The sequence below is a fragment of the Balaenoptera physalus genome, assembly GCF_965194825.1.
Source record: "Balaenoptera physalus genome assembly, chromosome: 5".
In the NCBI taxonomy this organism is placed as follows: Eukaryota; Metazoa; Chordata; class Mammalia; order Artiodactyla; family Balaenopteridae; genus Balaenoptera; species Balaenoptera physalus.
Window position 1 is genome coordinate 28,921,439 of NC_138884.1, and position 23,582 is coordinate 28,945,020.

Here is a 23,582-nt window from a genome sequence, read left to right on the forward strand (position 1 = left end):
GTTATGCTGCTGCTTCCCACTAGCTGTCTATTTTACATTTGGTAGTGTATATATGTCCATGCCACTCTCTCACTTCATCCCAGCTTCCCCTTCCCCTTCTGTGTCCTCAAGTCCATTCTCTACGTCTGCATCTTTATTCCTGCCCTGCCACTAGGTTCATCAGTATCGTTTTTTTAGATTCCATATATATGTGTTAGCATATGGTATTTGTTTTTCTCTTTCTGACTTACTTCACTCTGTATGACAGACTCTAGGTCCATCCAGCTCATTACAAATAACTCAATTTTGTTTCTTTTTATGGCTGAATAATATTCCACTGTATATATGTGCCACATCTTCTTTATCCATTCATCTGTCAAAAGACACTTAGGTTGCTTCCACGTTCTGGCTATTTTAAATAGAGCTGCAATGAACATTTTGGTACATGACTCTTTTTGAATTATGGTTTTCTCAGGGTATATGCCCAGTAATGGGATTGCTGGGTCATATGGTAGTTCTATTTTTAGGTTTTTAAGGGACCTCCATACTGTTCTGCATAGTGGCTGTATCAATTTACATTCCCACCAACAGTGCAAGAAGGTTCCCTTTTCTCCACACCTTCTCCAGCATTTATTGTTTGTAGATTTTTTGATGATGGCCATTCTGACAGGTGTGAGGTGATACCTCATTGTGGTATTGATTTGCATTTCTCTAATGGTTAGTGATTGAGTATCTTTTCATGTGTTTGTTGGCCATCTGTATGTCTACTTTGGAGAAATGTCCATTTGTTTCTGAGAAAATGGTAATTCTATTTTTTGCTAGCCTTTCCCCCTGGAGTCTGGCCACGTCTCACTTTCTCCATCAGTCACACCCTGATCCAGCTCATCTGCACTTCTCCCCTGAATCTTCGCAATAATCAGATTCCATTCTTCTGTCCTTGCCTCCTTTCAGGCCCTAGTCAACACAGCAGCCGGAGCAGTCCTCTTAAACATGAATCAGATTTCATACCTATACTCACAGCTCCTCAACTGTCTTTACACATAGCCCAGAGTCTAACACCTTCATGGGAGTCGGTCTTCCCTGCCCCATGAACCTCTGTCCTCAACTCCTACCACTCTGCTCCTTGACCCCTCAGTTCCAACCACACTGGCCTCCTTGCTGTTCCTTCAACACCACAAGCATCTTGTCTCCTCAAGACCTTTGCTCTTGCTATTCACTCTGTCTACAATTCCTACTCCTTTCAGATATCCATGTCTTGTTCCCTTCTTTCTTGCACATTTCAGCTCAAATATCACATTACCAGTGAATCTATCCTTGACCATCCAGTTTAAAAAGGCCACAGCCCAGCACTCCCTAGTCCTTGCACTCTGTCTTATTTTTCCTATAGAACACAGCACCATCTGATCACAGTATATTACTTTCTTTTTTACTGTTACTTCCCCAGAAGGTGGCATCCGTGTCTATTTGTTCCATTGCTGAATACCCAGAAACTAGTCCAATGCCTAGAACATAGAAGGTAGTATTGTTTGATGAACGAATGATGAATATTATATGCCTTTTAATATTCTGTAAAGATAAGTAGGGCCTGTTATATAATTTTCAACTTTTATATTTAGGGTAGATAAAGGGAGGAAACCTTTTGAGACTGGTCCTTAGCTACACAAGGACTCTAGTTTTTCCCTGATTAAGTCTGATGAAAGTCCACTTAAAACACCTCTTCAAAGTATGGGGTCAAAATAACCTAAGGGCAGCAGGTCATCAAAAGACTAGCTGGGTTAGGTTCATAGTCAAAGGGAGACATATTATTATTCCACTTATACCATTTTTGCCATGGTCATAAATAAGTATGACCTTATTTTCATATAATAATAATTTCATATAATATATAATTTTCATGTAATAAGTATGACCTTCTTTTTGAAGAAATCACTACCACTTTGATCATTAGTCCTCTGCAACGTTCAAATATAATATAGACATTAAACAAAAGGGGAAGACAAGGCAGGAGCTGGGTTTAACCAGCCTCACCAGAGGATTGTTAACCCTCCTGCCCTAACAAGAAGCCCAGGCATCTCTGGGGCAGGCAAAGTGGTGAACTGAGCTCTCTCAGTTGATCTTGTTGGCTTTTATTTACATGAGTTTTCTCATCTGTCACCTGACTTGATGATTTTGTTTCCTGGTTCTCCTTTCCTCAGTAGCATTTTTTCTTGACTACTTATTTCAAAGGTTTTTTTAAATTTAATTTCTTCCTCTTTCCTTCATAATCCTACACTCTTCACTACATCCTTATTACACGCTTTATTTATTGACCGGTCAGTTTGTACAGCACTATATGTAGCCAAATATTTTCCCTTCTAGGAGACAATTTTGTATTTAATTTCTTCAAAGTAAAATTGACTTCATTTATTCACTCATTCATTTTTCTCGTGTCAGGCTCTGTTCTGGGAGCTGAGGGTAAAAGAGAGGACAAAAGAGACAAATAATATCTGGCCCTCAGGAAGTTTAATTCTAATGAGGGAAATAAACAATATATGAGATAAACTAACAAGATATAGAATGTTGGACAATGATAAGTACTAAGGACAAAAAAATAATGCAGAGAAGAGAGACAGAGTTTTGGGTAGGCATCGCAGTTTTAGATATGGTGGCAGAGAAGCCTTCGGTGAGAAAGTGATTTTGTATAAAGATCCGAGGAAGTAAAGGAGTGAAGCACAGTTACTGGGAAAAATGCTTCACGGGTAGATTGAATAACAAAGTTTAAGGACCCAATTTGGAAATATACCTGGACTATTCAGGGAGCAGCAAAGAAGATAATGTGACTGGACTGAAATGAACAAAAATGAGGAGTAGAGGAGGAGGTGAAGGACATGAAGGGGGCCAACACTTAGAGGACTTTAAGTGAGAATTTGGGTTTATACTTTCAGGAAGATGAGAGGCCATTGGAGGAATGACAAGTTCCGCATTACATTTTACTAAGCGCTGTGCTGATAACAGACTATGATGGTGGCGGGGGCGGTCAGGGAAGGAGGATGGAGGGAGTCAGGGAGACGTTTAAGAGACTACTGCAAAAATCTAGGTGATAGACAATGTTGGTTATAGTGAAGGGCTCATGAGTTGCCGGTTTCTAGATGTATTCAGAAGTCAAAATCAACAGGATTTGCTGACATACTGACTGTAGGTATGAGAGGAAGAAAGGAGTCAAAGATGACCCCAAAATTAAAAAAAAAAGTTTGGTATACCTAATGTGATATTTCACCTAATATGTTAGCTTTGTAAAAGGACGATGTTCGTAGGCCTTTTGTGAATTTTTCTTTCTACTGCTACGTGATTTTAACACACTGTTCTATTTCTATGTATGTATATATGAAGTAGAAGTTTGAACCGGTATAATATGGTGAATGACCCTCTGTACAATCTTCCCTTGATAAAAAATACATAATAATATGGTTTTAGGAAACAAGTAAGTAAATGTATGTGAGAGGAAAGAGTTTGGATTTTCTTTTATATTTTATTCCATGCTCTGGAGGTAATGTAAGAGTCAAGATTAAAATGTAATATTTTACATCGGGGTATTGTTATGAACTGAACTGTGTTCCTCAGAATCATATGTTGAAGTCCCAATGTCCCATGTAACTGTACTTGGAGATAAGACGTTTATGGAGGTAATTAATGTTAAATGAGGTCATAGGAGTAGGACCCCCAATGCTAGGGCTTGTGTCCTTTACAAGAAGAGGAGAAGACACCAGAGTTCACTCTCTCTCTCCCTCTCTCTCTCTGTGCATCTGTGCCAAGGAAAAGCCTTGTGAGGACACAGCAAGAAATCTGGAAGCCAGGAAGAGAGCATTCACCAGGAACTGAATCATCTGACACCATCATCTGGGACTTCGTAGCCTTTCAGAACTGTGAGAAAATAAATTTCCATTGTTTAAGTCTATGGTATTTTATTATGACAGCCCAAGCTGATAAACATAGGTATGAATCTTTTAGCTGCTCCTTATAAATGAGAGATAGCATGTGTCACTCAATACATGACTATGGTTTTAAGAGTAGTTCCATTTCTTTCTCCCCCATTCACACAAATCAGTGAGAGGGATGTTGTTTTAGGGATAACCTCCATTTCAGTTACTTTGTCTTTTCATATGTTTCAGCCACTGACTAACTTCAGGACTTAAATCACTATTAGTAACAGATTGTGTTAATACACTTCATAGAGATTCTGATTTAGCAGATCTGCAAAAGGGTCCCCACATTTGAATTTCTAACAAACACCTCTGATGATTCTGACCGCACTTTGAAAAACACCGAGATAAAGTTATTTCCACATAACTCCTCTAAATATCATGCATAGTGAATCTTATTACATGTTCTTCATGACTATTCCTAGGGATTGCCAGTAGGGTTTACAGTAACTCTATAAAAAACTTCACAAGAGGTCAAGGTTTACTAAGAATCCAGATAGGACAGAGCTAAGACCAACACTGCTTGATGGGTTTACCATTTTAGTACACTTATGACTCCTACAAGGTACTTGCTGACACTACCACTTCCTATTTCTAGAATGGCTCAGTTAAGTCTTTATTTTTAAGTTCACATTACTAAGTCAGAAACATTATGTACGACTTTGGTGGGGCATATTCCTGGGTGTCAAGTTCTCCATTTATGAAAAGAATATGATTCAATTTGTGCTACCCCATAATAGCAACGTTATAAAGGAGTAAAGGGGTGAGCCAGCTTTGAGAAAAGTAGAGAGGTGGCTGGTAATAGATTGGGAACAGGGAAAGCAGGCCTGCTTTGAGATGGGAAGTGTTTTAGCTCCTGGTCTCCTGGCACATGCCCTTAGTTCATTCTGTCCCCGTCTCCCACACCCTCCCCACCTTCTTAGCCTACAAATCCTCCCTCATTAATCTTAGTACGTATAAGCATCCATGTGGTGGTGACTAATAGGAGTCTTACATAGAACTCCAAAGTTAACAAGGGTTGAATGACAGAACCTAGCCACCAGACAAGAATCTTAAATACCCACATCCTAAGACGATCTGCTGCATGACGTCACCATGGCCCTGACATTTGCAAGCAACCTGATTCAAACACTGGGCCTCACTGGAATGTGTTCGTGACCTGGAATATATCCAGAGGGATAGTAGGGAACAGAGAAGAATGAGGCTTCGGGGAAGTGGTAAGACCCTAGCCTATGCTGGGCAAGAACAATATATTTTTTCAAAAGGCAGTTTAGATTTTTTTTTTTTGGTCAAGTTAATGATTTGTTAAGTGTTAGATAAGCACCGCACCGTCTTCCATGTAGATGTACCAAAAATTAAAATATGCTCCCAGATAAGCAACACTAAGCCAGAAAATAGGTCACAATAGACCTTGTCATTAAAAAAAATGCTCATTTATAAAAAGGTAGGCATTCTAGTACACAAACAAATTCATTTCTCTGGGGGAAAAAAACTATTAGCAGCTTGTAAATCTGTCCCCTGCACCTCAGTAAAACAGGCAATCACATTCCTAAGACAGAACTTTAGACTAATACTTATATCAAGTCTCTCTCTTAAAGAAAAGAAAGTAGAAAACAAGTAAAAGCCCTGGATATTGATAATATTGGGCTTTTTATCCTGGCCTTCAAGGAAGCTGCTTCACTTCCAGCTGGTATCGCTCCTCAAGCAGAGCTCCCCCTCCACCGTTTACTACTTCCTGCTTCTCTCTCTGCAATTTCATAAGGCACAAAGTTGTTAAATCTGTCCTCCTTCACATAAAAATGGAATCCAAATTCAAATTGCATCTCTTTCCAAAGAGAATTTCGAGAGCGGAGAAGTGGTTACTTTTGGCAGTAGGCCTTCCAGAATCTTCTGTGCATCTCACATAGGGTTAATTACAGCAGGATGCAACAGTGATCGATACTTTTGTTCGAACTGAGAAGAGGCTGTGTCCACATGGGAGCCAGCTACGAAGAGAATGGTGTTTTGAATGGTGCATGGCTTTGCACAGTTCCATGCAAATAGTCTGTCGGGTTACGAGGATGAGACACACTTACGGTACTCCCATTCCAAAGCTGATTTCTCATTTAGCTTTGGAATAATGAGATTTCATATCCCACAGAGGTAGTGGCGATCCAGGCAGCTGGCAAAGCTGATCGTTTCTAATTTAATCTGTGCAGTGAGCTGACTGGGACCCTACCTTTTGTCCCTGCACATCTGTCGTGATGTGGTCGGCTTCCCCATCCTCAATCTCCCCCATCTTCACGACACTGACTTGTATGGTGCCAACAACCTTGCCACCATCTGAAGTTCTGCAATCAAAAATAAAGGAAGCGGAAAGGTAAGAATCGTCTCTTCCCTGAAAGTATGTCCAAACATGTTTGTTTCTGAAAACCACTAACACCGCTCTTTACCTGCATCGGTTGTAATAAACAAATCTGCTTAAAATACATTGATACCTGTTACTAGAATCACGAATTGGTGTGGTAAGTGCACGAAGCTACCTCATGAAGGTTAAACCATCTCATGGCTCTCAGCAGTAGCTGCCAAGATCACGGATCCATGCTCTGTTTGGTAACCCCATGTCCCTACAATGGCATCAGCCATGGCTCCTCTATACCAATCACATGGGACACTGTGCTCATCTATTACAGAAGCTACAGCTGAATAAAACAGAAGAGAGTACAAATAACCCTATATTCCTCTATGACCCGGCCATCGGTTATAACACCCGATTTTGTGCCTTTTCATTTTTCTTTCTCAGAGACCAGGTAAAGAAGATTCTCTCCCAGCAAACAACAGAAAATCACAGTACATGAAGACAGAAATTAACCACTGAGATCATTTAGGATGACCCATTACTTTTTCAGATAAAGAAACTGAGATTCAAGAAGATAGAAAGACTCATCCATGGAAACAAACTGGCAAAGCCAGAAACCCAGGTTTTTATCTTCTTTAAGTCTGTTGGTCATTGGACAACTCTGCTCAACTTAATGATGATGAAAATTTTATTATTAAGATTTTCATCATCATCACTGTCATCAACATACAAATTTTATGGCTGACAATAATAATGAAAACCCAAAATAAAATTAACAACCACCATCCTTTAAGATTCTCAAATTTTCTTCTCTGGGCAAGAGAATATACAGAATAAATGTTGGCATTATGTCATGGGAACACTGTAATACATAATGATATTCTTCCCTTGCACCTTTTTTTAAGATAGGTAGCAAGTCACCCATTGGTATGGGGTGTTGCTGTAACCTATATCTAAGCCTAATTGACCAAGCAACACTTCATTTTCTTTAGTCATTTTTTTTATTTTTGAAAAAAAACTTTTTATTATGGAAATTTCCAAACACACATCAAAGTAGAGGTGAGTACAGTGAATCTCCACATACCCATCACCACCCACCTTCAACAATTCTCAGCATTCTGCCTTTCTTGTTTCATCCATCCACTGGCCCTTCCCCAACATTTTTTTTTTTTTAACATCTTTATTGGAGTATAATTGCTTTACAATGGTGTGTTAGTTTCTGCTGTATAACAAAGTGAATCAGCTATACATATACATATATCCCCATATCTCCTCCCTCTTGCGTCTCCCTCTCACCCTCCCTATGCCACCCCTCTCTAGGTGGTCACAAAGCACTGAGCTGATCTCCCTGTGCTATGCGGCTGCTTCCCACTACCTATCTATTTTACATTTGGTGGTGTATATAAGTCCATGCCACTCTCTCACTTCATCCCAGCTTACCTTTCCCCCTCCCCATGTCCTCAAGTCCATTCGCCACGTCTGCGTCTTTATTCCTGTCCTGCCCCTAGGTTCTTCAGAACCATTTCTTTTCTTTTTTTTTTTTTTAGATTCCATATATATGTGTTAGCATACGGTATTTGTTTTTCTCTTTCTGACTTACTTCACTCCGTATGACAGACTCTAGGTCCATCCACCTCACTACAAATAAATCAATTTCGTTTCTTTTTATGGCTGAGTAATATTCCATTATATATATATATGTGCCACATCTTCTTTATCCATTCATCTGTCAATGGACGCTTAGGTTGCTTCCATGTCCTGGTTATTGTAAATAGTGCTGCAATGAACATTGTGGTACATGACTCTTTTTGAATTATGGTTTTCTCAGAGTATATGCCCAGTAGTGAGATTGCTGGGTCGTATGGTAGTTCTATTTTTAGTTTTTTAAGGAACCTCCATACTGTTCTCCATAGTGGCTGTATCAATTTACATTCCCACCAAGAGTGCAAGAGGGTTCCCTTTTCTCCACACCCTCTCCAGCATTTATTGTTTGTAGATTTTTTGGTGATGGCCATTCTGATTGGTATGAGGTGATACCTCATTGTAGTTTTGATTTTCATTTCTCTAATGATTAGTGATATTGAGCATTCTTTCATGTTTTTGTTGGCAATCTGTATATCTTCTTTGGAGAAATGTCTGCCCATTGTTCGTTTTTTTGATATTGAGCTGCATGAGCTGCTTGTAAATTTTGGAGATTAATCCTTTGTCAGTTGCTTCATTTTTTAAATTTGTGTTTAACTTTAATCTGAATACGAATGGTGTCTTTCAACCAATTCCTTCAAAATGTCACTATTTTATTACTGGAGGTGCCAGAAAACAGGAATAGGAAAATTAGTATAAGTAGTTTACTAAAATGCTAATTAAAACAATGAATAAGTTAGGCAAAAAGGAAACCCAATTGTTACCAGATCATAGGAAGATTTTTCTCAAAATATATAAAGTACAAATTTAAACACATCTTTTGAATTATGTTTTTAAGAAAACCGAAATAGAAACACTCTGGTGACATATACATAGCTAAGTCATAATGTAATAAAATAAAGATTATGTACATAGAAAAATACAAGTGGTTTACTTAAATAGTGTATTAAGGTTCTTACTAAAATATAAAATAAAATGCTTCTTGGTGATTTTTAAATCAGTGTAAATCATAATACTGATTCAATTATTTTAAATTAACATAGAAAACTTAAGCATTCATTACAAAGAAGATGTATATACAGATGACAGTATAATCTATGATTTCGTAAAAAACTACATTAGCTCCAAACCTGGGATGATTTTAATAATTAATTATACCATTTTCCTACTTGAAAATGACATAATAACTTGTCATAAATCATGATGTGACATATCTCTGTACAATTCTTTAGTTCCTGATAGTGAAATAGATATTTTAATAAAAGCCCTGGTTCTACTCACAGGTTTTTCTAGAAATTTGCAGACTTCTTTTTCCCCCAAACTGATACTCAATAACAATTAAAGACACCTTTTTCTTCTCATAGGCATTGTTTAAAATTTTTGCTTGAGCAAACTGAGCTTAATTTCTAGGTATACAAAGCTTAGGTATAACGTTTCAAATTTTTTCGTTGACTAAACCAAATAATGTCATAATGATTTGAATGAGAGGATAGACTTCTCACACCCTCTCCCAGGACTGGGTAATAAACCAATACATGCAATAATAGTTAAAAGTGTGAACTCAGGAGTCTGAGTTATCTGCTAGCTTCATGACCTTAGACAAGGAACTTAACCATGTGAAACTTTGTAAAATGGAGATGATAATTTTGTTGTAAGGATTACATTGTGACACGATTTATGTAAAGTTCTCAGCACAATGACTTACACAAAATAAGTGCTTCTTCCTACCTCGCCTTCATCCCAGTAGTAATAGTAGTAGCAGTATCAACAGAATTGCTATTGTCATTAATGTATTATATTTCATTCAATTCTCTTTAGAAATTTTACTAAAATGGGCATCTAAGACTATAGTAAAAGATTATAGGATTTCAGGACACATGCATTTCAAGAGTGATTAAGTGCTCATTAGAGGTACAAAGACTTAGTAATGATAGATGGTGTTATAAAGCTTACATTCCTAGAAGTGCAAAGAACACAAGTTTATAACCAATTACAGTACAAAGTGAACCTTTCAAAGTGCCAAAGATAGATAAAGACGCAATGCACCATGGGAGTATGGGAGTAAGCTTCCGAACTATAGCTTTATTTATTCCCTTTAAAAAAGCTTCTGGCTGCTTTTTAAATACAGGCATATCTTGTTTTATTGTGCTTTATTTTATCGTGCTTTGCTTTTTTGGAGCTTCACAGATATTGTGTTTGTTTTTTACAAATTGAACGTTCGTGGGAACCCTACGTTAAGCAAGTCTATCAGTACCATTCTTTCCAAAAGCATTTGCTCACTGTGTCTCTGTGTCACATTAGATATAGCGATGCTAGAGAGATTCTAAAACCTTTTTGTTTTTCACAAACCATTTTGGATAAGAATCTCTGAGTACCCTAAATCATGCTTCTTCACCTGAGATTTGTGGGAGACCGAATGGAGAATTCAGGTTATAAACTTAAGAACTAAACACAAGACACCCAAAATCATGGGTCATTCTGTCAGTGAACTGCAATGTGAAATGTAGAAGCCGTTTCCTATTTATTCTGTAACAATTTACAACCCACAGAGCATGGATATTCAACACTTCTCTTCAGTCAGGACAGTCACAACTGAAATACCTATTTCATGTTTCCAAAGGCTGTTTCAAAGGTGATTTCAAAAACATTTAGAAAAAAATCATTCTTAAGTGATTAATGATACTTTCAATTAATCACCCATCAAGTTCAGGAGGCTCCTACTAATTGCTTAACCATTATTCATTACCAAAATTCGACTAACTTTTATCTAATAGAAATTCATCCTCTCTGCATGGGAGATATATTGAAGAGACTTCTAGGCTAGGAATCAAAAAACCAATACTCCCTCCAGCTCAGCTGCTCACTAGCTATGTGACCAACAACATATTGCTTCAGTTCCCTGGATTTCAGTTTCTGTTACTGCAAAACAAGCATTGGTCTTTGACAGTTATCATATTAACACTCAAGCTTCATGCTCTGACATGGTTGGAATCCATCAGGTGATCTCATCATAGGCTATCATGGGCTGATACAGCCTTGGGGAAAATCTTGGGCACACATCCTAGCCTCTTCTCCTCACTCCCCACCTTCCCCTCCAACCTTTCCCCAAAACAAATGAAGCAAACAAAATGCATGCCAAACCTAGAAAGTAACTTTAACACTTACAGTCAAATACAAGGGCTAGTTTTCCTTATAGTATCCACTGTATACGTATATATTTTACTGCCATTATGGCACTGCATCTCGGCACTTTCACAAGGATACAAATTTGACTGAACTAAGAAACAAAAGAGGTCTTCGTACACTTTCCTAGCAATTTGTATGGCAATAAGAACAGGCTGCAGTAATAAGTAACTATCTCAATCTATAGGAAGGAGAAAAAAAAACTACGTCATTTCACTCTCTTGCCAGGTCATTACCACTGCTTACTGCAGAGAGCTATAAGAGAAGTAAAAGATGAATAGTTCACGGCAGCCACCTTATTTCAATCACAACATCAAGTTCTCATTTCCCTCAGCAGATACACTTAAATATTTAACCATGCCAACAAGATGGAAGGCAGAGAAAGGGAAAATTTCAGCAACACAAATCTACACTTCCTTATCACTTAGTTTTTCAGCATGCATAATATATTAGTGATTAAGTTTCTTTAAAAATCTTCCTTTAAAATAACTCCCCTGGGACTTCCCTGGTGGTCCAGTGGTTAAGACTTTGCCTTCCAATGCAGAGGATGAGGTTCGATCCCTGGTCGGAGAGCTAAGATCCCACGTGCCTTGTGGCCAAAACACCAAAAACATAAAACAGAAGCAATATTGTAACAAATTCAATAAAGACTTTAAAAATGGCCCACATCAAAAAAAAATCTTAAAAAAATAAAATAAAATAAAATAACTCCCCTAACGCTTCCTAATGAAATATTCAATTTCACATGCTAAAACATACAAACATTTTAGAAGACTGAAGGAAAAGGGATGTGAAACAGTCTTCTAACAAAAGACAATTTAATGACACCTTTCCTCTAAACTTCTTTACCACCTACTGTACCATCCTTAGTAGAGCAAAAAGAAAAAAAAAATCCTATGGAAATGTTAAAGGGCAACATGTAAATACCTCCTCTATTTTGGAAATGCCACAGAGACACAAATGACTCTGTAAACATCCAGGAGAAAATCATCATTAGCACTGTCAGTCTTTGTGAATATAAAGTAGTCTTGGGGCCAAGCACAGGTATCATCACCTGGGAGACATGCCTGGCATTTAACCCATCTAGACACGTAACTGGGAAATGAAAATCTCACCTGGACAGAAAAATAAGCAAAGGCCATAAGTGAACAAGTGCCACTAACTAACTAACAAGTGCATTCTGACTGCCTTTCTGGTGAATACATTTATCTGGCAGTGCTAGATTTACTTTGGCCTCAGAGAAGTGCGAGTTCTACTTAAGTACGTATGCCTGAACACACCTCTATTCTGGCTGAACTTCACAAATTTCAGAAGCCATACGATACTTTCAAACTAATATTCAAATAAAACTTTTCAGTAGTTCTTAATATTATAGCTTATACACTCAAAGCTTTTTTTTCTTCTCTTTTCTCATTATAGACTTGTCTTCAGAAATTCTACCCATTATTATGGGATTCAATTATCCCATCTTTGACGATCTACCACAAACCTATATTTCCTACTCTGACCTGATTTCCTATTCCAGAATTCCAAATTCCTTTCGTCCTGATATAATTTTACATTCTATAAGCTTGAAACCTAACTCGTCCTTTTCCGAAACCCCAGCTCACATCAGTAGCATATCATTCTCCAAAGACCAAAACCACAGAATATTCCATCTCTACCAATGCCTTGTCTCTACCATCCAATAAGTCATCAAGCGCTACTGATTCTTCCTCTATAATGCCCCCTACATGTGTCCCTTCCCAATGGTAACATCCCAATTAGTTTCACCAACTTTCTTTCATTACACTTGAAGAACCTACTTCCCATCTTCCAGAATCTTTCTCTTCCATCCCGTCCATGTCAGGTTTTCTTCTTAATACCTGCTATCACTATTTTATTTTATTTTCTCTGTCAAAATTCCTTAGACATTGCCTAATGCCTACCAAGAGAGTTTGAAGTGTAGACTGTCTTTTAAGACTTGTCCGAGGTTATGGACAACTCAGTATTTTTGGTTCAAACAGATCCATGTCATCACACACCAGTAAATAACGGAGCATGGTTTAATGGAAAGCACAGTGAACTTTGAGTGACAAAGGTCCTTGGTAACGGTGTTGGCTCTTCATAGTAAACAACTATGTGATCGTGAGAGGGCAATTCAGCCTCTATTAAGATTTACGAGCTATAAAATATGAAGGTAGTAAACCATTCTACTTATCTCACAAGATTTATGTGTCCAAAATTAAAAGGTCTTAAAGTTTAAATATAAAAATGCTTTTGTGGGAACTGCCTGGTGGTCCAGTGGTTAGGACTCTCACTGCCATGCTCTCACTGCTGCGGCTGGGTTCAATCCCTGCTCAGGGAACTAAGATTCTGCAAGTGTGGCAAAAAAAAAAAAAAAAAAATGCTTTTGTGTATGGTAATGAGTACAACTGTTATACCATCCGGGACACAAATCATAGATACATTGACTACCAGTTTTTCAGACTAATTGGCTTGTAGATTCCTCTTTACTGCTGAAAACAGTACTATCCAAATATGAGTAACTGCCTCAATACAAATAAGCTAAAGAAATCTTTCCCTCCTCATGACTCTATTAAATATACATATATATATATATATATATATATAGTGAGTTGTATTTGGAAACGATTCAATGCTAAACGTAAAATATAAACTATCTCTTTATTTGTTATTCAAATATACATTTGTATTGAAGTATAATTGCCATATAGCAGTATATTAGTTTTGGGTATACGGCACAGTGATTCTATATTTGTGTATATTGTGAAATGACCATCACAATAAGTCTAGTTAACATCTATCACCATACACAGTTACAAAAATTTTTTTTCTTGTGATGATAACTTTTAAGATCTACTTTCTTAGCAACTTTCAAATTAACTATAGTTAAAAATGTAGGTCATCTATTCAGTGATCTGAAGAGCCAGGCTGATGAAGGCTCTGCCATATTCACCTTGTGGCATCTAAGGTCTCCAAACAGCAGAAGGGGATAAAAGCATGGAGGAGCTCTTATTGGACAGACCCAGAACCGGTGTGCTTCCCTCTGTTTACAATCCAGTGGCCAGAGCTCAGTTACATGGCCACCCCTATCGAATTTGGCGGGTTGGAGGTGGGGGGCGATAGCCATTTAAACTAGGGCAAAGACTGTAAATCTTAGTACCCCTCCTCTTCTTGGGCACACGGCTAGATGACATTTCCAGCTCCCTAAACAGTTAATCTATCTCTTGAAATGTAAGAAATATCCATCTCTTTAAATGTAAGATATACCTCAACAGCAAGGTGAGAAAACATCTTGGCATCTTGTAAATGTCCTTGTCAGGATTCACAGGTAACCAAAATTACATTCAAGTTAACAGGTCACCATCATCTGTCCTTTGGTAGATAAGATGCTGCAAGTAAGATAGAGGAAGCATACTCTACCCTCTTGCACCCACTGGATGAAGCTATAAAACCTGGACAGAATGCACAGAGCAGCTATTTGAGGACTCAAAGTAAACACTGCTGGGCATACTGGGGAAGAAGATCAGAATTTTAAATGCCACTGAACCAGCAATTAGTTTACCATTTTTTCTCCTCTCGTATCTCATGATCTAGACTCAAAACAGCCCCAAGCCCAGAGATGGTCATGGTGTAGACAAAGATAGTTCCAGGAGAATCTCTCTGGTTCTGGCCCAAAGAACAGAAAAGAGGTCTCCTAATACTCAGAAGAATGATGAAATCACTTTTATTTTTTCCACTGTCTTGTGTCTCAGCCCCCAAGCAATCCAGCGGTGGCAGCAACAAAAGTGACAGCTCGGAGGAAGTGCAGGAGCCTAAAATTATGAGGAAGGGAAAGCTTCCTCTCTGATTGGAGCTGTGATCCCAAGGGCATGGGATGAATGTCCTTTACTTTTTCTCTCTCTTTTTCTCTCTCTCTTCTCCTACCTCTTGGCCCCAGAAGAGGGTGCAGTTGCATGGCAGAGAAGGGAAAATCAAACCCCAGCTTTCTGAATGAAGGGTCTTTTGATCTTTCCCTTCCAGGGAAGCCAGGAAATGGGAATAGGCCAGAGAGAGTGTAATGAGGAAGGAGCTCAGGAAAGGACTTCTTAATGTCATTCATGGACTTCTGGGCTTACCTCAAGCTGTGCATGCATGGATCTAAACCACATATCAGATACTCTGAGAAATAATCTATGGACTACACCATCCCCCAGGTCCCAGACTGTCACCTGGGTAACAAACTCGAAGGACAGGTATGAATAACACTACAAAAGTTTTGAAAACAGAAGTGATATTGAAACTACAAAGTTTCACAAGACACATGGTCAGCATACAAATATGTAGCAATTAGAAACTGAAATTTTTTTAAAATATATTTATCATTTATAGTAAGTCCAAAGCAAATAAAGTACTTAGGTATAGTTCTAACAAAAATGTACAAGATCTATATGCTGAAAACTATAAGTGTTGATGGAAGAAATCAAAAAAGGTCTAAATAAATGGTGAGACATACTGTGTTCATATACTGGAAGCCTCAAGTTTATAAAGATGTCAATTTTTCCTAAATTGATCTACAGATTTAAGGCAATACCAATTAAAATCCCAGCAAGATTTTTTGTAGATAATGACAAGTTGATTCAAAAAGTTATAAAGAAAGGCAGAGTAAACAGAATGGCCCAAGTACTTTTCAGAAAGAAGAACAAGAATGGAGAAATTGCATCTACTGATTTTTAAGACTTACTGTAAATCTATAGTAATCAAAACTGTGTTATTGGCAAAAGGACAGATATATTGATAAATGAAACAGAATACAGAGACAATATGGCCAGCTGTTTCTAACAAAGTTACGGTCAATGAAATGGAAAAAGAGTAGTCCTTTCTACAAATGGTACTGGAACAATTAGACATCCATTTGGGGAAAAAATGAAATTTTACTTAAACTTCACAACTGAAACAAAAGTTAAAATGGTTCATAGACCTAAATGTAAAACATAAAAATATAAAAATTTTAAAGGAAGACATAGGAGAAAAGTCTTCATGAACTGGGCTTCGTCAAGTTGTTCTTAAATGTGATACCAAAAGCATGATCTGAAGAAGAAAAGAAATTGATAAATTGAACTTCATCAAAATTAACAACTTTTGCTTTGTGAAAGACACATGCATGAAAAGACAGGCTACTGACTGGAAGAAAACATTTACAAATCATGTTTCTGACAAAGAACTTGCATCCCAAATACATAAAGAGCCCTCAAAACTCAACAGCAAGAAAATGAACAACATAATAAAAAAAGGGCAAAGTCGAAGAGATGTGTCTCAGAAGAGGATATGCAGATAACAAAGAAACCATGGAAAATTGTTCAACAACACTGTCCATTAGGGAAATGAAAATTAAAAGCATGATGAGATGTCACATTATATTTTACAATGTCTGGTGAGGATGCAGAGCCACTGAAACTCTCATACACTGCTGGTGGGGAAAACAGCACAGCAGTTTCTGATAGAGTTCTACACACACTTACCATATGACTCAGAAATTCCAATCCTAGGTATTTACCCTAAAGAAATGAAAACTTAGGATCACAGAAAAACCCACACATGAATATTTTAGCAGCTCCATTCATAATCACTCTAAACTGGAAACAACCAAAATATACTTTCATATGAATGGTGCAACAAACTGTGGTACAGTTTGTTGTGGTACAGTAGCACGGAATACAGCTCAGCAATTGAAAAAAAAAAACCTGTTATTGATATGCACAACACCTTGATGAAGTTCAAAGGCATCAGACTGAATAAATGAAGCCAGTCTCAGGAGGATCTGCAATTGATGATTCAATGACTTTCTCAAAAAGCATTTCTCTATGGTGATGGAGAACTCACATCGTGGGTGTCAGAGGTCGGTGTGGGTGGAGGCATGCATCAAAGGGGCAGCAGGTGGGAGTTTCTCTGTGGAGATGGAAGAGTTCTGTATCCTGACTGCAGTGGTGGTTACAAGAATCTATACATGTGTTAAAATTCACAGAACTGCACAACAATAAAAAGTCAATGTTTACTGAATGTAATTTCCAAAATAGAATAAATGAGAAAAGATATAGACATTTTCGATGATAATGAATGGATAACAAACTATTAGCCATTTAATCTGGGAATACAAAACCAAATGACTGAAAGGTCATTGCCTTCCATATGAACAGAACCTTCTAACTGCTGGCAACATTGATTTGTAATGGTAGAGTCAAAGTGTCAATTTATCCCATGCTTTATGCTTTCAAAATATCTGCTGACATAGAACTGCCATATGAGAGAGGAAAATGTTCCACCTGAACAAGGGGTGGGGGAGGGTATTTCATTAGAGATTGGAGAGAAAAATGCTCTTGCAGGAGGTGCAATGAATTTCCCAAGCCCATGACTCATCCATGGGATAAAACAACTGGCCACCCATGTCTGAACTGACTCACGTTTAGACCTACAAGAGAAACTATTGCTAAGGATTTTTGTTAATTTATTCTATTCTATTGTATTGTTTGAATTTTAAGAGAAAGAAAAATGTTGAAAGGAAAAGAGCACTATATATATTAAGCAGAGACCATTGGAAGTGGAAGAGAATAGTAGCAAGGAAGGAATTATAGGAGGTTATACATAAATGGCCGGGAAACCCGACTTAATGCTGACATTTTTAAAAGTAAAAAATATAGACATTTTTAAGACCAAGTATAAACAGTCTTGACAGAGAGTTAAGCAAAAATTTTTTTCTTACTAAAAATGGACATGCTCCGACAGCAGAAACTCTTTACAAGAATAGTTTGCAAATGTCAAAAAATAAATCAAAATATTCTAGGCCACTATGAAAACATTCTACTAAAGATAACAGGCATGGAGGATTAGAGGATTTAATTATTAAATAATTAGTATCAAATACTAGTGATGGGTCTATATTTACTATTGAAGTTTTGAATTATTTATATTTTTTCTGGATTTTTTGTGCTGTTCGGTTTTATGTAAATTTCTTAATAGTAGGAAATAATGCAAAGGGATTTTTTTAAAGCTAGCATTAAAAGATCAAAGTTAAAAAAAAAATCAAAGTTATTCAGTGTATGAACATAACCTTAGAGTATAATGTATTTCAAACCTGTGTGATAAGAAATTCACTAAGCTTTAAATTGGACAGTGAGGCATGTACTCTGAAACCAAACAGTTATTAAGTACCTATACTTTTCTGTTTAATTGCATTTAGATTTGTTTTAAATTCTTCAGGTATTAAGTTATAAAATCTTGTGGTTCTTCAAATATTTTTTCTTCCTTCTCCTTTAACATGACAACATTTTTAATGAAAAAAGAGTCTCCAAAATTATAAATTTCCATAGAAATATAATAAGGTCAAAATAACAGAAAATATTAATTCACTTACAAACATGTATTAAGCACCTACCATGTTGGAAGCACTGCTCCATGTACAAGAATACAACAGAGAACAACACAAAAATCCCTGTCCTCATGGAGCTTGAATTCTCATGGTAAACAAATAAATGATACAGATATGATAAGTTCCATGGAGAAAACTTAAGCAAGGTAGGTGAGTGCTGGGTGGGGCTTCTACTTTATAGTCTATATATATATAATGACTACATATGTATGTATATGTATTAGGAAAGGCTTCTCTAATATGATGCCATTTGAACAAATACCTGAAGGAAGTAAAAAAGGGAGCCATATATCTTTCTTAGGGGAAGGTCTTTTCAGGCAGAAGAAGCAGATGGTCCAAAGGTCTTGTAGAGGAACACGGTCCCCATATTCAAGGAAGAGCAAAGGCCCCATTGTAGCTAAAGCTGGGTAGGTGGAGAGTTAGAAGACTAAGTCAGAGAGGCATGTATTAATTCTATATTGCTGCATAATGAAGGACCACAAACCCAGTGACTTACAATACCACCCATTTACTATCTCACAGTTTCTACAGATCAGAAGCCAGGCCAGGTCCTCTACTCAGGGTCTCACAGGACTGAAGTCAAGATGTAGGCTGAGCTACACTCCCACATGGAAACTCTAGGGAAGAATCTACTTCCTAGCTCATTCAGGTTGTTAGTGGAATTTATTTCCTCGTGGCTGTATGACGAAGGTCCCCGTTTTCTTGTTCATCCCAGAGCAGGTATGAAGAGTAACCACTTGACAGGGCTGCAGGGGAGACAGCCAGCTTCCAGTTAAACAAAGAGAAATGAGTGAGGATAGGGGACGGGGCTGAGGAGGAAGCTCAAGGATCAGAATAGAGTCAGGGAGCCGAAGGCACCAGGGCCACAGTAGGGGGTGGACAAACAGGTAAAATGATGGGCGGCCATGTGGATGAAAGATGACCTAGGAATCCAGGGTTCCTGCGTGGTCACCAATCATGGGAAACTGAGTCATAGTTACTGGTACAATAAGGAAACTCAGTTTAGCTAGGCAAAATATGCCGGGCAGACAGGGCAGCAGTAATTTAAAAATACTCTAAAGACCTGAAATTTCCCATTTTCAGATTTTAACTTGTTCTGCTAACAGTCTTAACAATGCATTACTAAATCATCTGGTAATTATTTTCGAGGTCAAAATGTGACTGAATCACTGTTAAAGGAGTCTAGATAGAACAATAAAGATTTCTACAGAACTTTATTTTTGTTAAAAGGAAGAAAAGTAATTAACGCAAAGTTCAAGACACCTGCTATATGGAAACAGAATACTGCTTTTATTCATGTTAAATAGATTCTGAAGATCAGCAGGAAAAAATCAAATGTCCCATACCAGCTTTGCATAAAGTACACGAGAAAGCAATTACTTGGTCTCTGAATATCTCCCTTTTAAAACATTGATTTCATTATAAGAAGAAAGTATATCTATTAGTAATTAAAGGTCTTTGTTGCATCATTAAAAAAAAATCCATGTAAGAAAACAAACGGATTTTGGTATTTGGCAGGCTGATGTGCTAACGGGAAGGAGAAAGACAGTAAAAATTAAAAGTCACGGGATTAAAATTTTCAGTTCAGGAGTGATTGCTATATATCCTTTTGTAAATATTTGAGAACTGAATTGAAGTTTGTATACCAAATAAAGATTTCACCAGCTTTCAATAACCTTGGATGCCGCTATTTTCTCTTTTATTCTACAATAAATTCCTCAGATATCAATATTAGGATTGAATAAAATCAGAGAATGCTTAAAACAGAAAGTAAGGTTAAGTATCAGCCAATTCATTCTGTAGAAACTGAAGCCCAGAGAGGTCAAGTGAAAGGCTTACAGCGGCCTCACAGGTCAACAGCAGTGCTGATATTTGTCAAAGAACAGTAGAAACCAGAAGTCCACACCTGATTTTTTTTTTTTTTTTAATTTGTTTCTGAAAACCAAAAGATGAAATTGTGGTAACTTTTAAATGTATTTATTTTTAGCTTCTTCGTCAATAAGTTGATTGTCCTTATCTGAAAAATCTTCATAGGAATGTGGTGTTTTGGTTCAACCCTCACTAGCCCACTCTAAAGCTTGGAGGAAACTTGCTTTCTGAGCTACCTGATCTTCTGAGCAAGAGACATTTTGGGATAGTTCCACCTCTTCTTTTTAACTTTTTTCTTAGGTGTCTTCTCATAGATTGGATTCTCTCATACAGCAACATGAACTTTCTTGCACATCTCTTCAGTGTCTGGAGTTACCTTCTTTGTGTGCTGAGTGAATTTTTTCCTGTAAGCATCACGATCTCCTTCCATATATAATCTGCAATGTTTTGATCACTGATCTTCTTCCAAAGTACTTATGCCTTGAATTCCTTGTTTCCTGAACCATAACCAGGGAATCATTTGGTTCTGTGAGGGATGGAAAAGCTTCTTTCCACAGCTCTCTTCAGGGCCCCCAAAACTTTATTTCCAGTGGTAGTTCAGGTGTGAACTGAATCCAAATACAAAATACCTTCACACTATATTTTAAGTTCATGAGTATAAGCTGCACTGACTATCACAGCCTCTTCAACACAGGCATAAGCAATCTAACAAATGATCTCTCTGCTGGTTACATGAACTATCATCCCATATTTGAGTGTACTGCATTTATTTTTATCCTGGATTGCTAAGCATTTCCAAGCATACCAATCGGTTTTACCCTCTCGCCTTCTTCTAACGTTCACTTGGCATCTTTTGAAGTAGGCCTTATTCTTGACAACTTTAACTCCATCCCGTGAAGCAGAGATGCATATCTGTGGCTCACCACAGACATGCAGCAATGGTGATAACTTTTATAATTTAATTCTTACTGCTAACAATAAGAAAACACAGTCAATGTAAGAGGAATATGATTTTAAAGTGTAATCAAAGAACTCTATCAGAATCTAATAACTCTTTGCTCAGGCTGTTATAAAATACCATAGTCTGGGTGGCTTAAACAACAGAAATGTAATTTCTCACAGATCTGGAGGTTAGAAGCCCATGATCAGGGCACCAGTAAGGTCAGATTCTGGTGAGAAACCTCTTCCTGACTTGCAGACAGCTGCCTTCTCCCTGTGTCCTCAGATGGCAAGGAGAGAGCAAGCTCTCTGGTGGCTCTTCTTATAAGGGCACTAATCCCATCACGAGGGCCCCACTCTCATGACCTCATCTAACTCCAATTACTTCCCAAAGTCCCCATCTTCAAATAACATCACAGTGGAGTTTAGGGCCTCAACAGATACATTTGGGGGATACAAATATTCAGTCCGTAACACTCTTAAAACCTCAAACTTTAAAAATTAGCATAGTATTTGTTTCAAGAACTAGTGGGGGTTCAAGGGAAGAAGAGATGGCATGAAAGAACGAGGGAGAAAATATTTTTTCCTACTAAAGTATAAAGAGATTCTTAAAATCTGCCTTATGAATTCATAATTTAAGCTCATCTCAGTGGCATTATTATCATTAGTAGTCAGATGAAGAAATTTAAGGAAAGTAATTACCCCCTGGTGACAGTAATGGAACTTGAACTTCCTCCAGTGTTACAATCACAGGCCAATCCTTAAAGTGCTTGAAAGGCGTATCACTTGGTCAGAGAAGCAATTCACGTTTACTAGTACTAGAAGTAAGTCTCCATAGCCAAGAAATTTATTGTTAGTTGGTAGTCTGCCCAACAAACAAGCAAACCTCAAAACTGTTAGAGTCTCTCTCTCCTACTTACTGTGTAGGTCCCTGGAAAATCTTCAATTTGATTCTAGATAAGAGAAAAATAATCCCCACTATACACCTTTTCTAAGTTTAGGATTGAACCTTAAACCTGCTTTGAATTCGAGAGACTGCATCAATGCTGGGGAAGATTAAAATAAAATAAAATTCAAGTTATCTGCTCTGGTCTTCAATGGATGGATGAGGATTAGACCAAGTTTATTATGGCAACCTAAATTTGTTTTTAGCAGTCAATTTTTATATTAAGTTCTAAAGGAATGTGTTTACTTTCCAATTTACATGTATGAACATCAGAAAGAAGCAACCTACAGCATGTATCTACAAGCAAAACTGGTCATTTCATCTGCTTGTCATAATGTAATATATGCCAAGTAGCACTTAGATCAAGTCTAATTAAACCTACATTCAGGGCTTCCCTGGTGGCGCAGTGGTTGAGAGTCTGCCTGCCAATGCAGGGGACACGGCTTCGAGCCCTGGTCTGGGAAGAACCCACATGCCGCAGAGCGACTAGGCCCGTGAGCCACAATTGCTGAGCCTGCGCATCTGGAGCCTGTGCTCCGCAACAAGAGAGGCCGCGATAGTGAGAGGCCCGCGCACCGCGATGAAGAGTGGCCCCCGCTTGCCGCAACTGGAGAAAGCCCTCACACAGAAACGAAGACCCAACACAACCATAAATAAATAAATAATTTAAAAAAAAAAAACCTGCATTCAATGATTTCAATTGATTTTTAAATCTACTTTCCCTGTAAGATGGTAAACTGTCCCATAATGTAATAAATTCATCAGTGCCACACAATGTATAAAGACTAATCTTTAATTACCTAACATTTTCTGTCAAATTCTAATAAGCTTGAGTACACTGATCAAGGGACCCAATGGGTCACCAATAGGCTGAGCCCATTGCTAGAAGCAACCAGCCCCTATTGTAGCACAGCACTGAGAAAAACAATGTGGTTATATTGGTATTAAAAGTAATTAAGTAAAGCAAAATAAGCGTGTCTGTTGTCTTCTCCCTCTTATTCTATATCTTTTTTTTTTTTTACATCTTTTTATCTTTGATCTCATCCTTCTCTTCTGCCTTCTTAAAATCTTTCATGATATGACTTTGTATCTTTTCTAGTTTTCCTATCTTCCATTATAAAATTGCACTTTTGTTCCTTTTCCTGACTCAGTTCTTTATCTTCCTGAAGAAGTCTTATTGCAAACAATTTCATTCAGCCCCACTTTTACTATGAGGCACCATGCTATACCACAGAACAGCAGACATCAGTGAATTTCACTTAATGGATTAGGGTGGAAAATCCTAGGCTAGAGAATGCTATTAGGGGAATACATTGTTAA

The 23,582-nt window shown here is 37.6% G+C and overlaps 1 protein-coding gene across 10 annotated transcripts in view; it reads right to left on the minus strand.

Annotated features, from left to right (window-relative positions):
- The window catches only part of INPP4B (inositol polyphosphate-4-phosphatase type II B), a 750,879-nt gene that overhangs the window by 201,762 nt on the left and 525,535 nt on the right, over window positions 1-23,582 (minus strand). For all 10 annotated transcript variants that reach the window (XM_082463351.1, XM_082463352.1, XM_082463345.1 and 7 more), the window contains one exon: window positions 6,157-6,268. In XM_082463351.1, coding sequence (XP_082319477.1) covers window positions 6,157-6,268 — 112 coding nt within the window. The remainder of the gene's footprint in view (window positions 1-6,156; window positions 6,269-23,582) is intronic.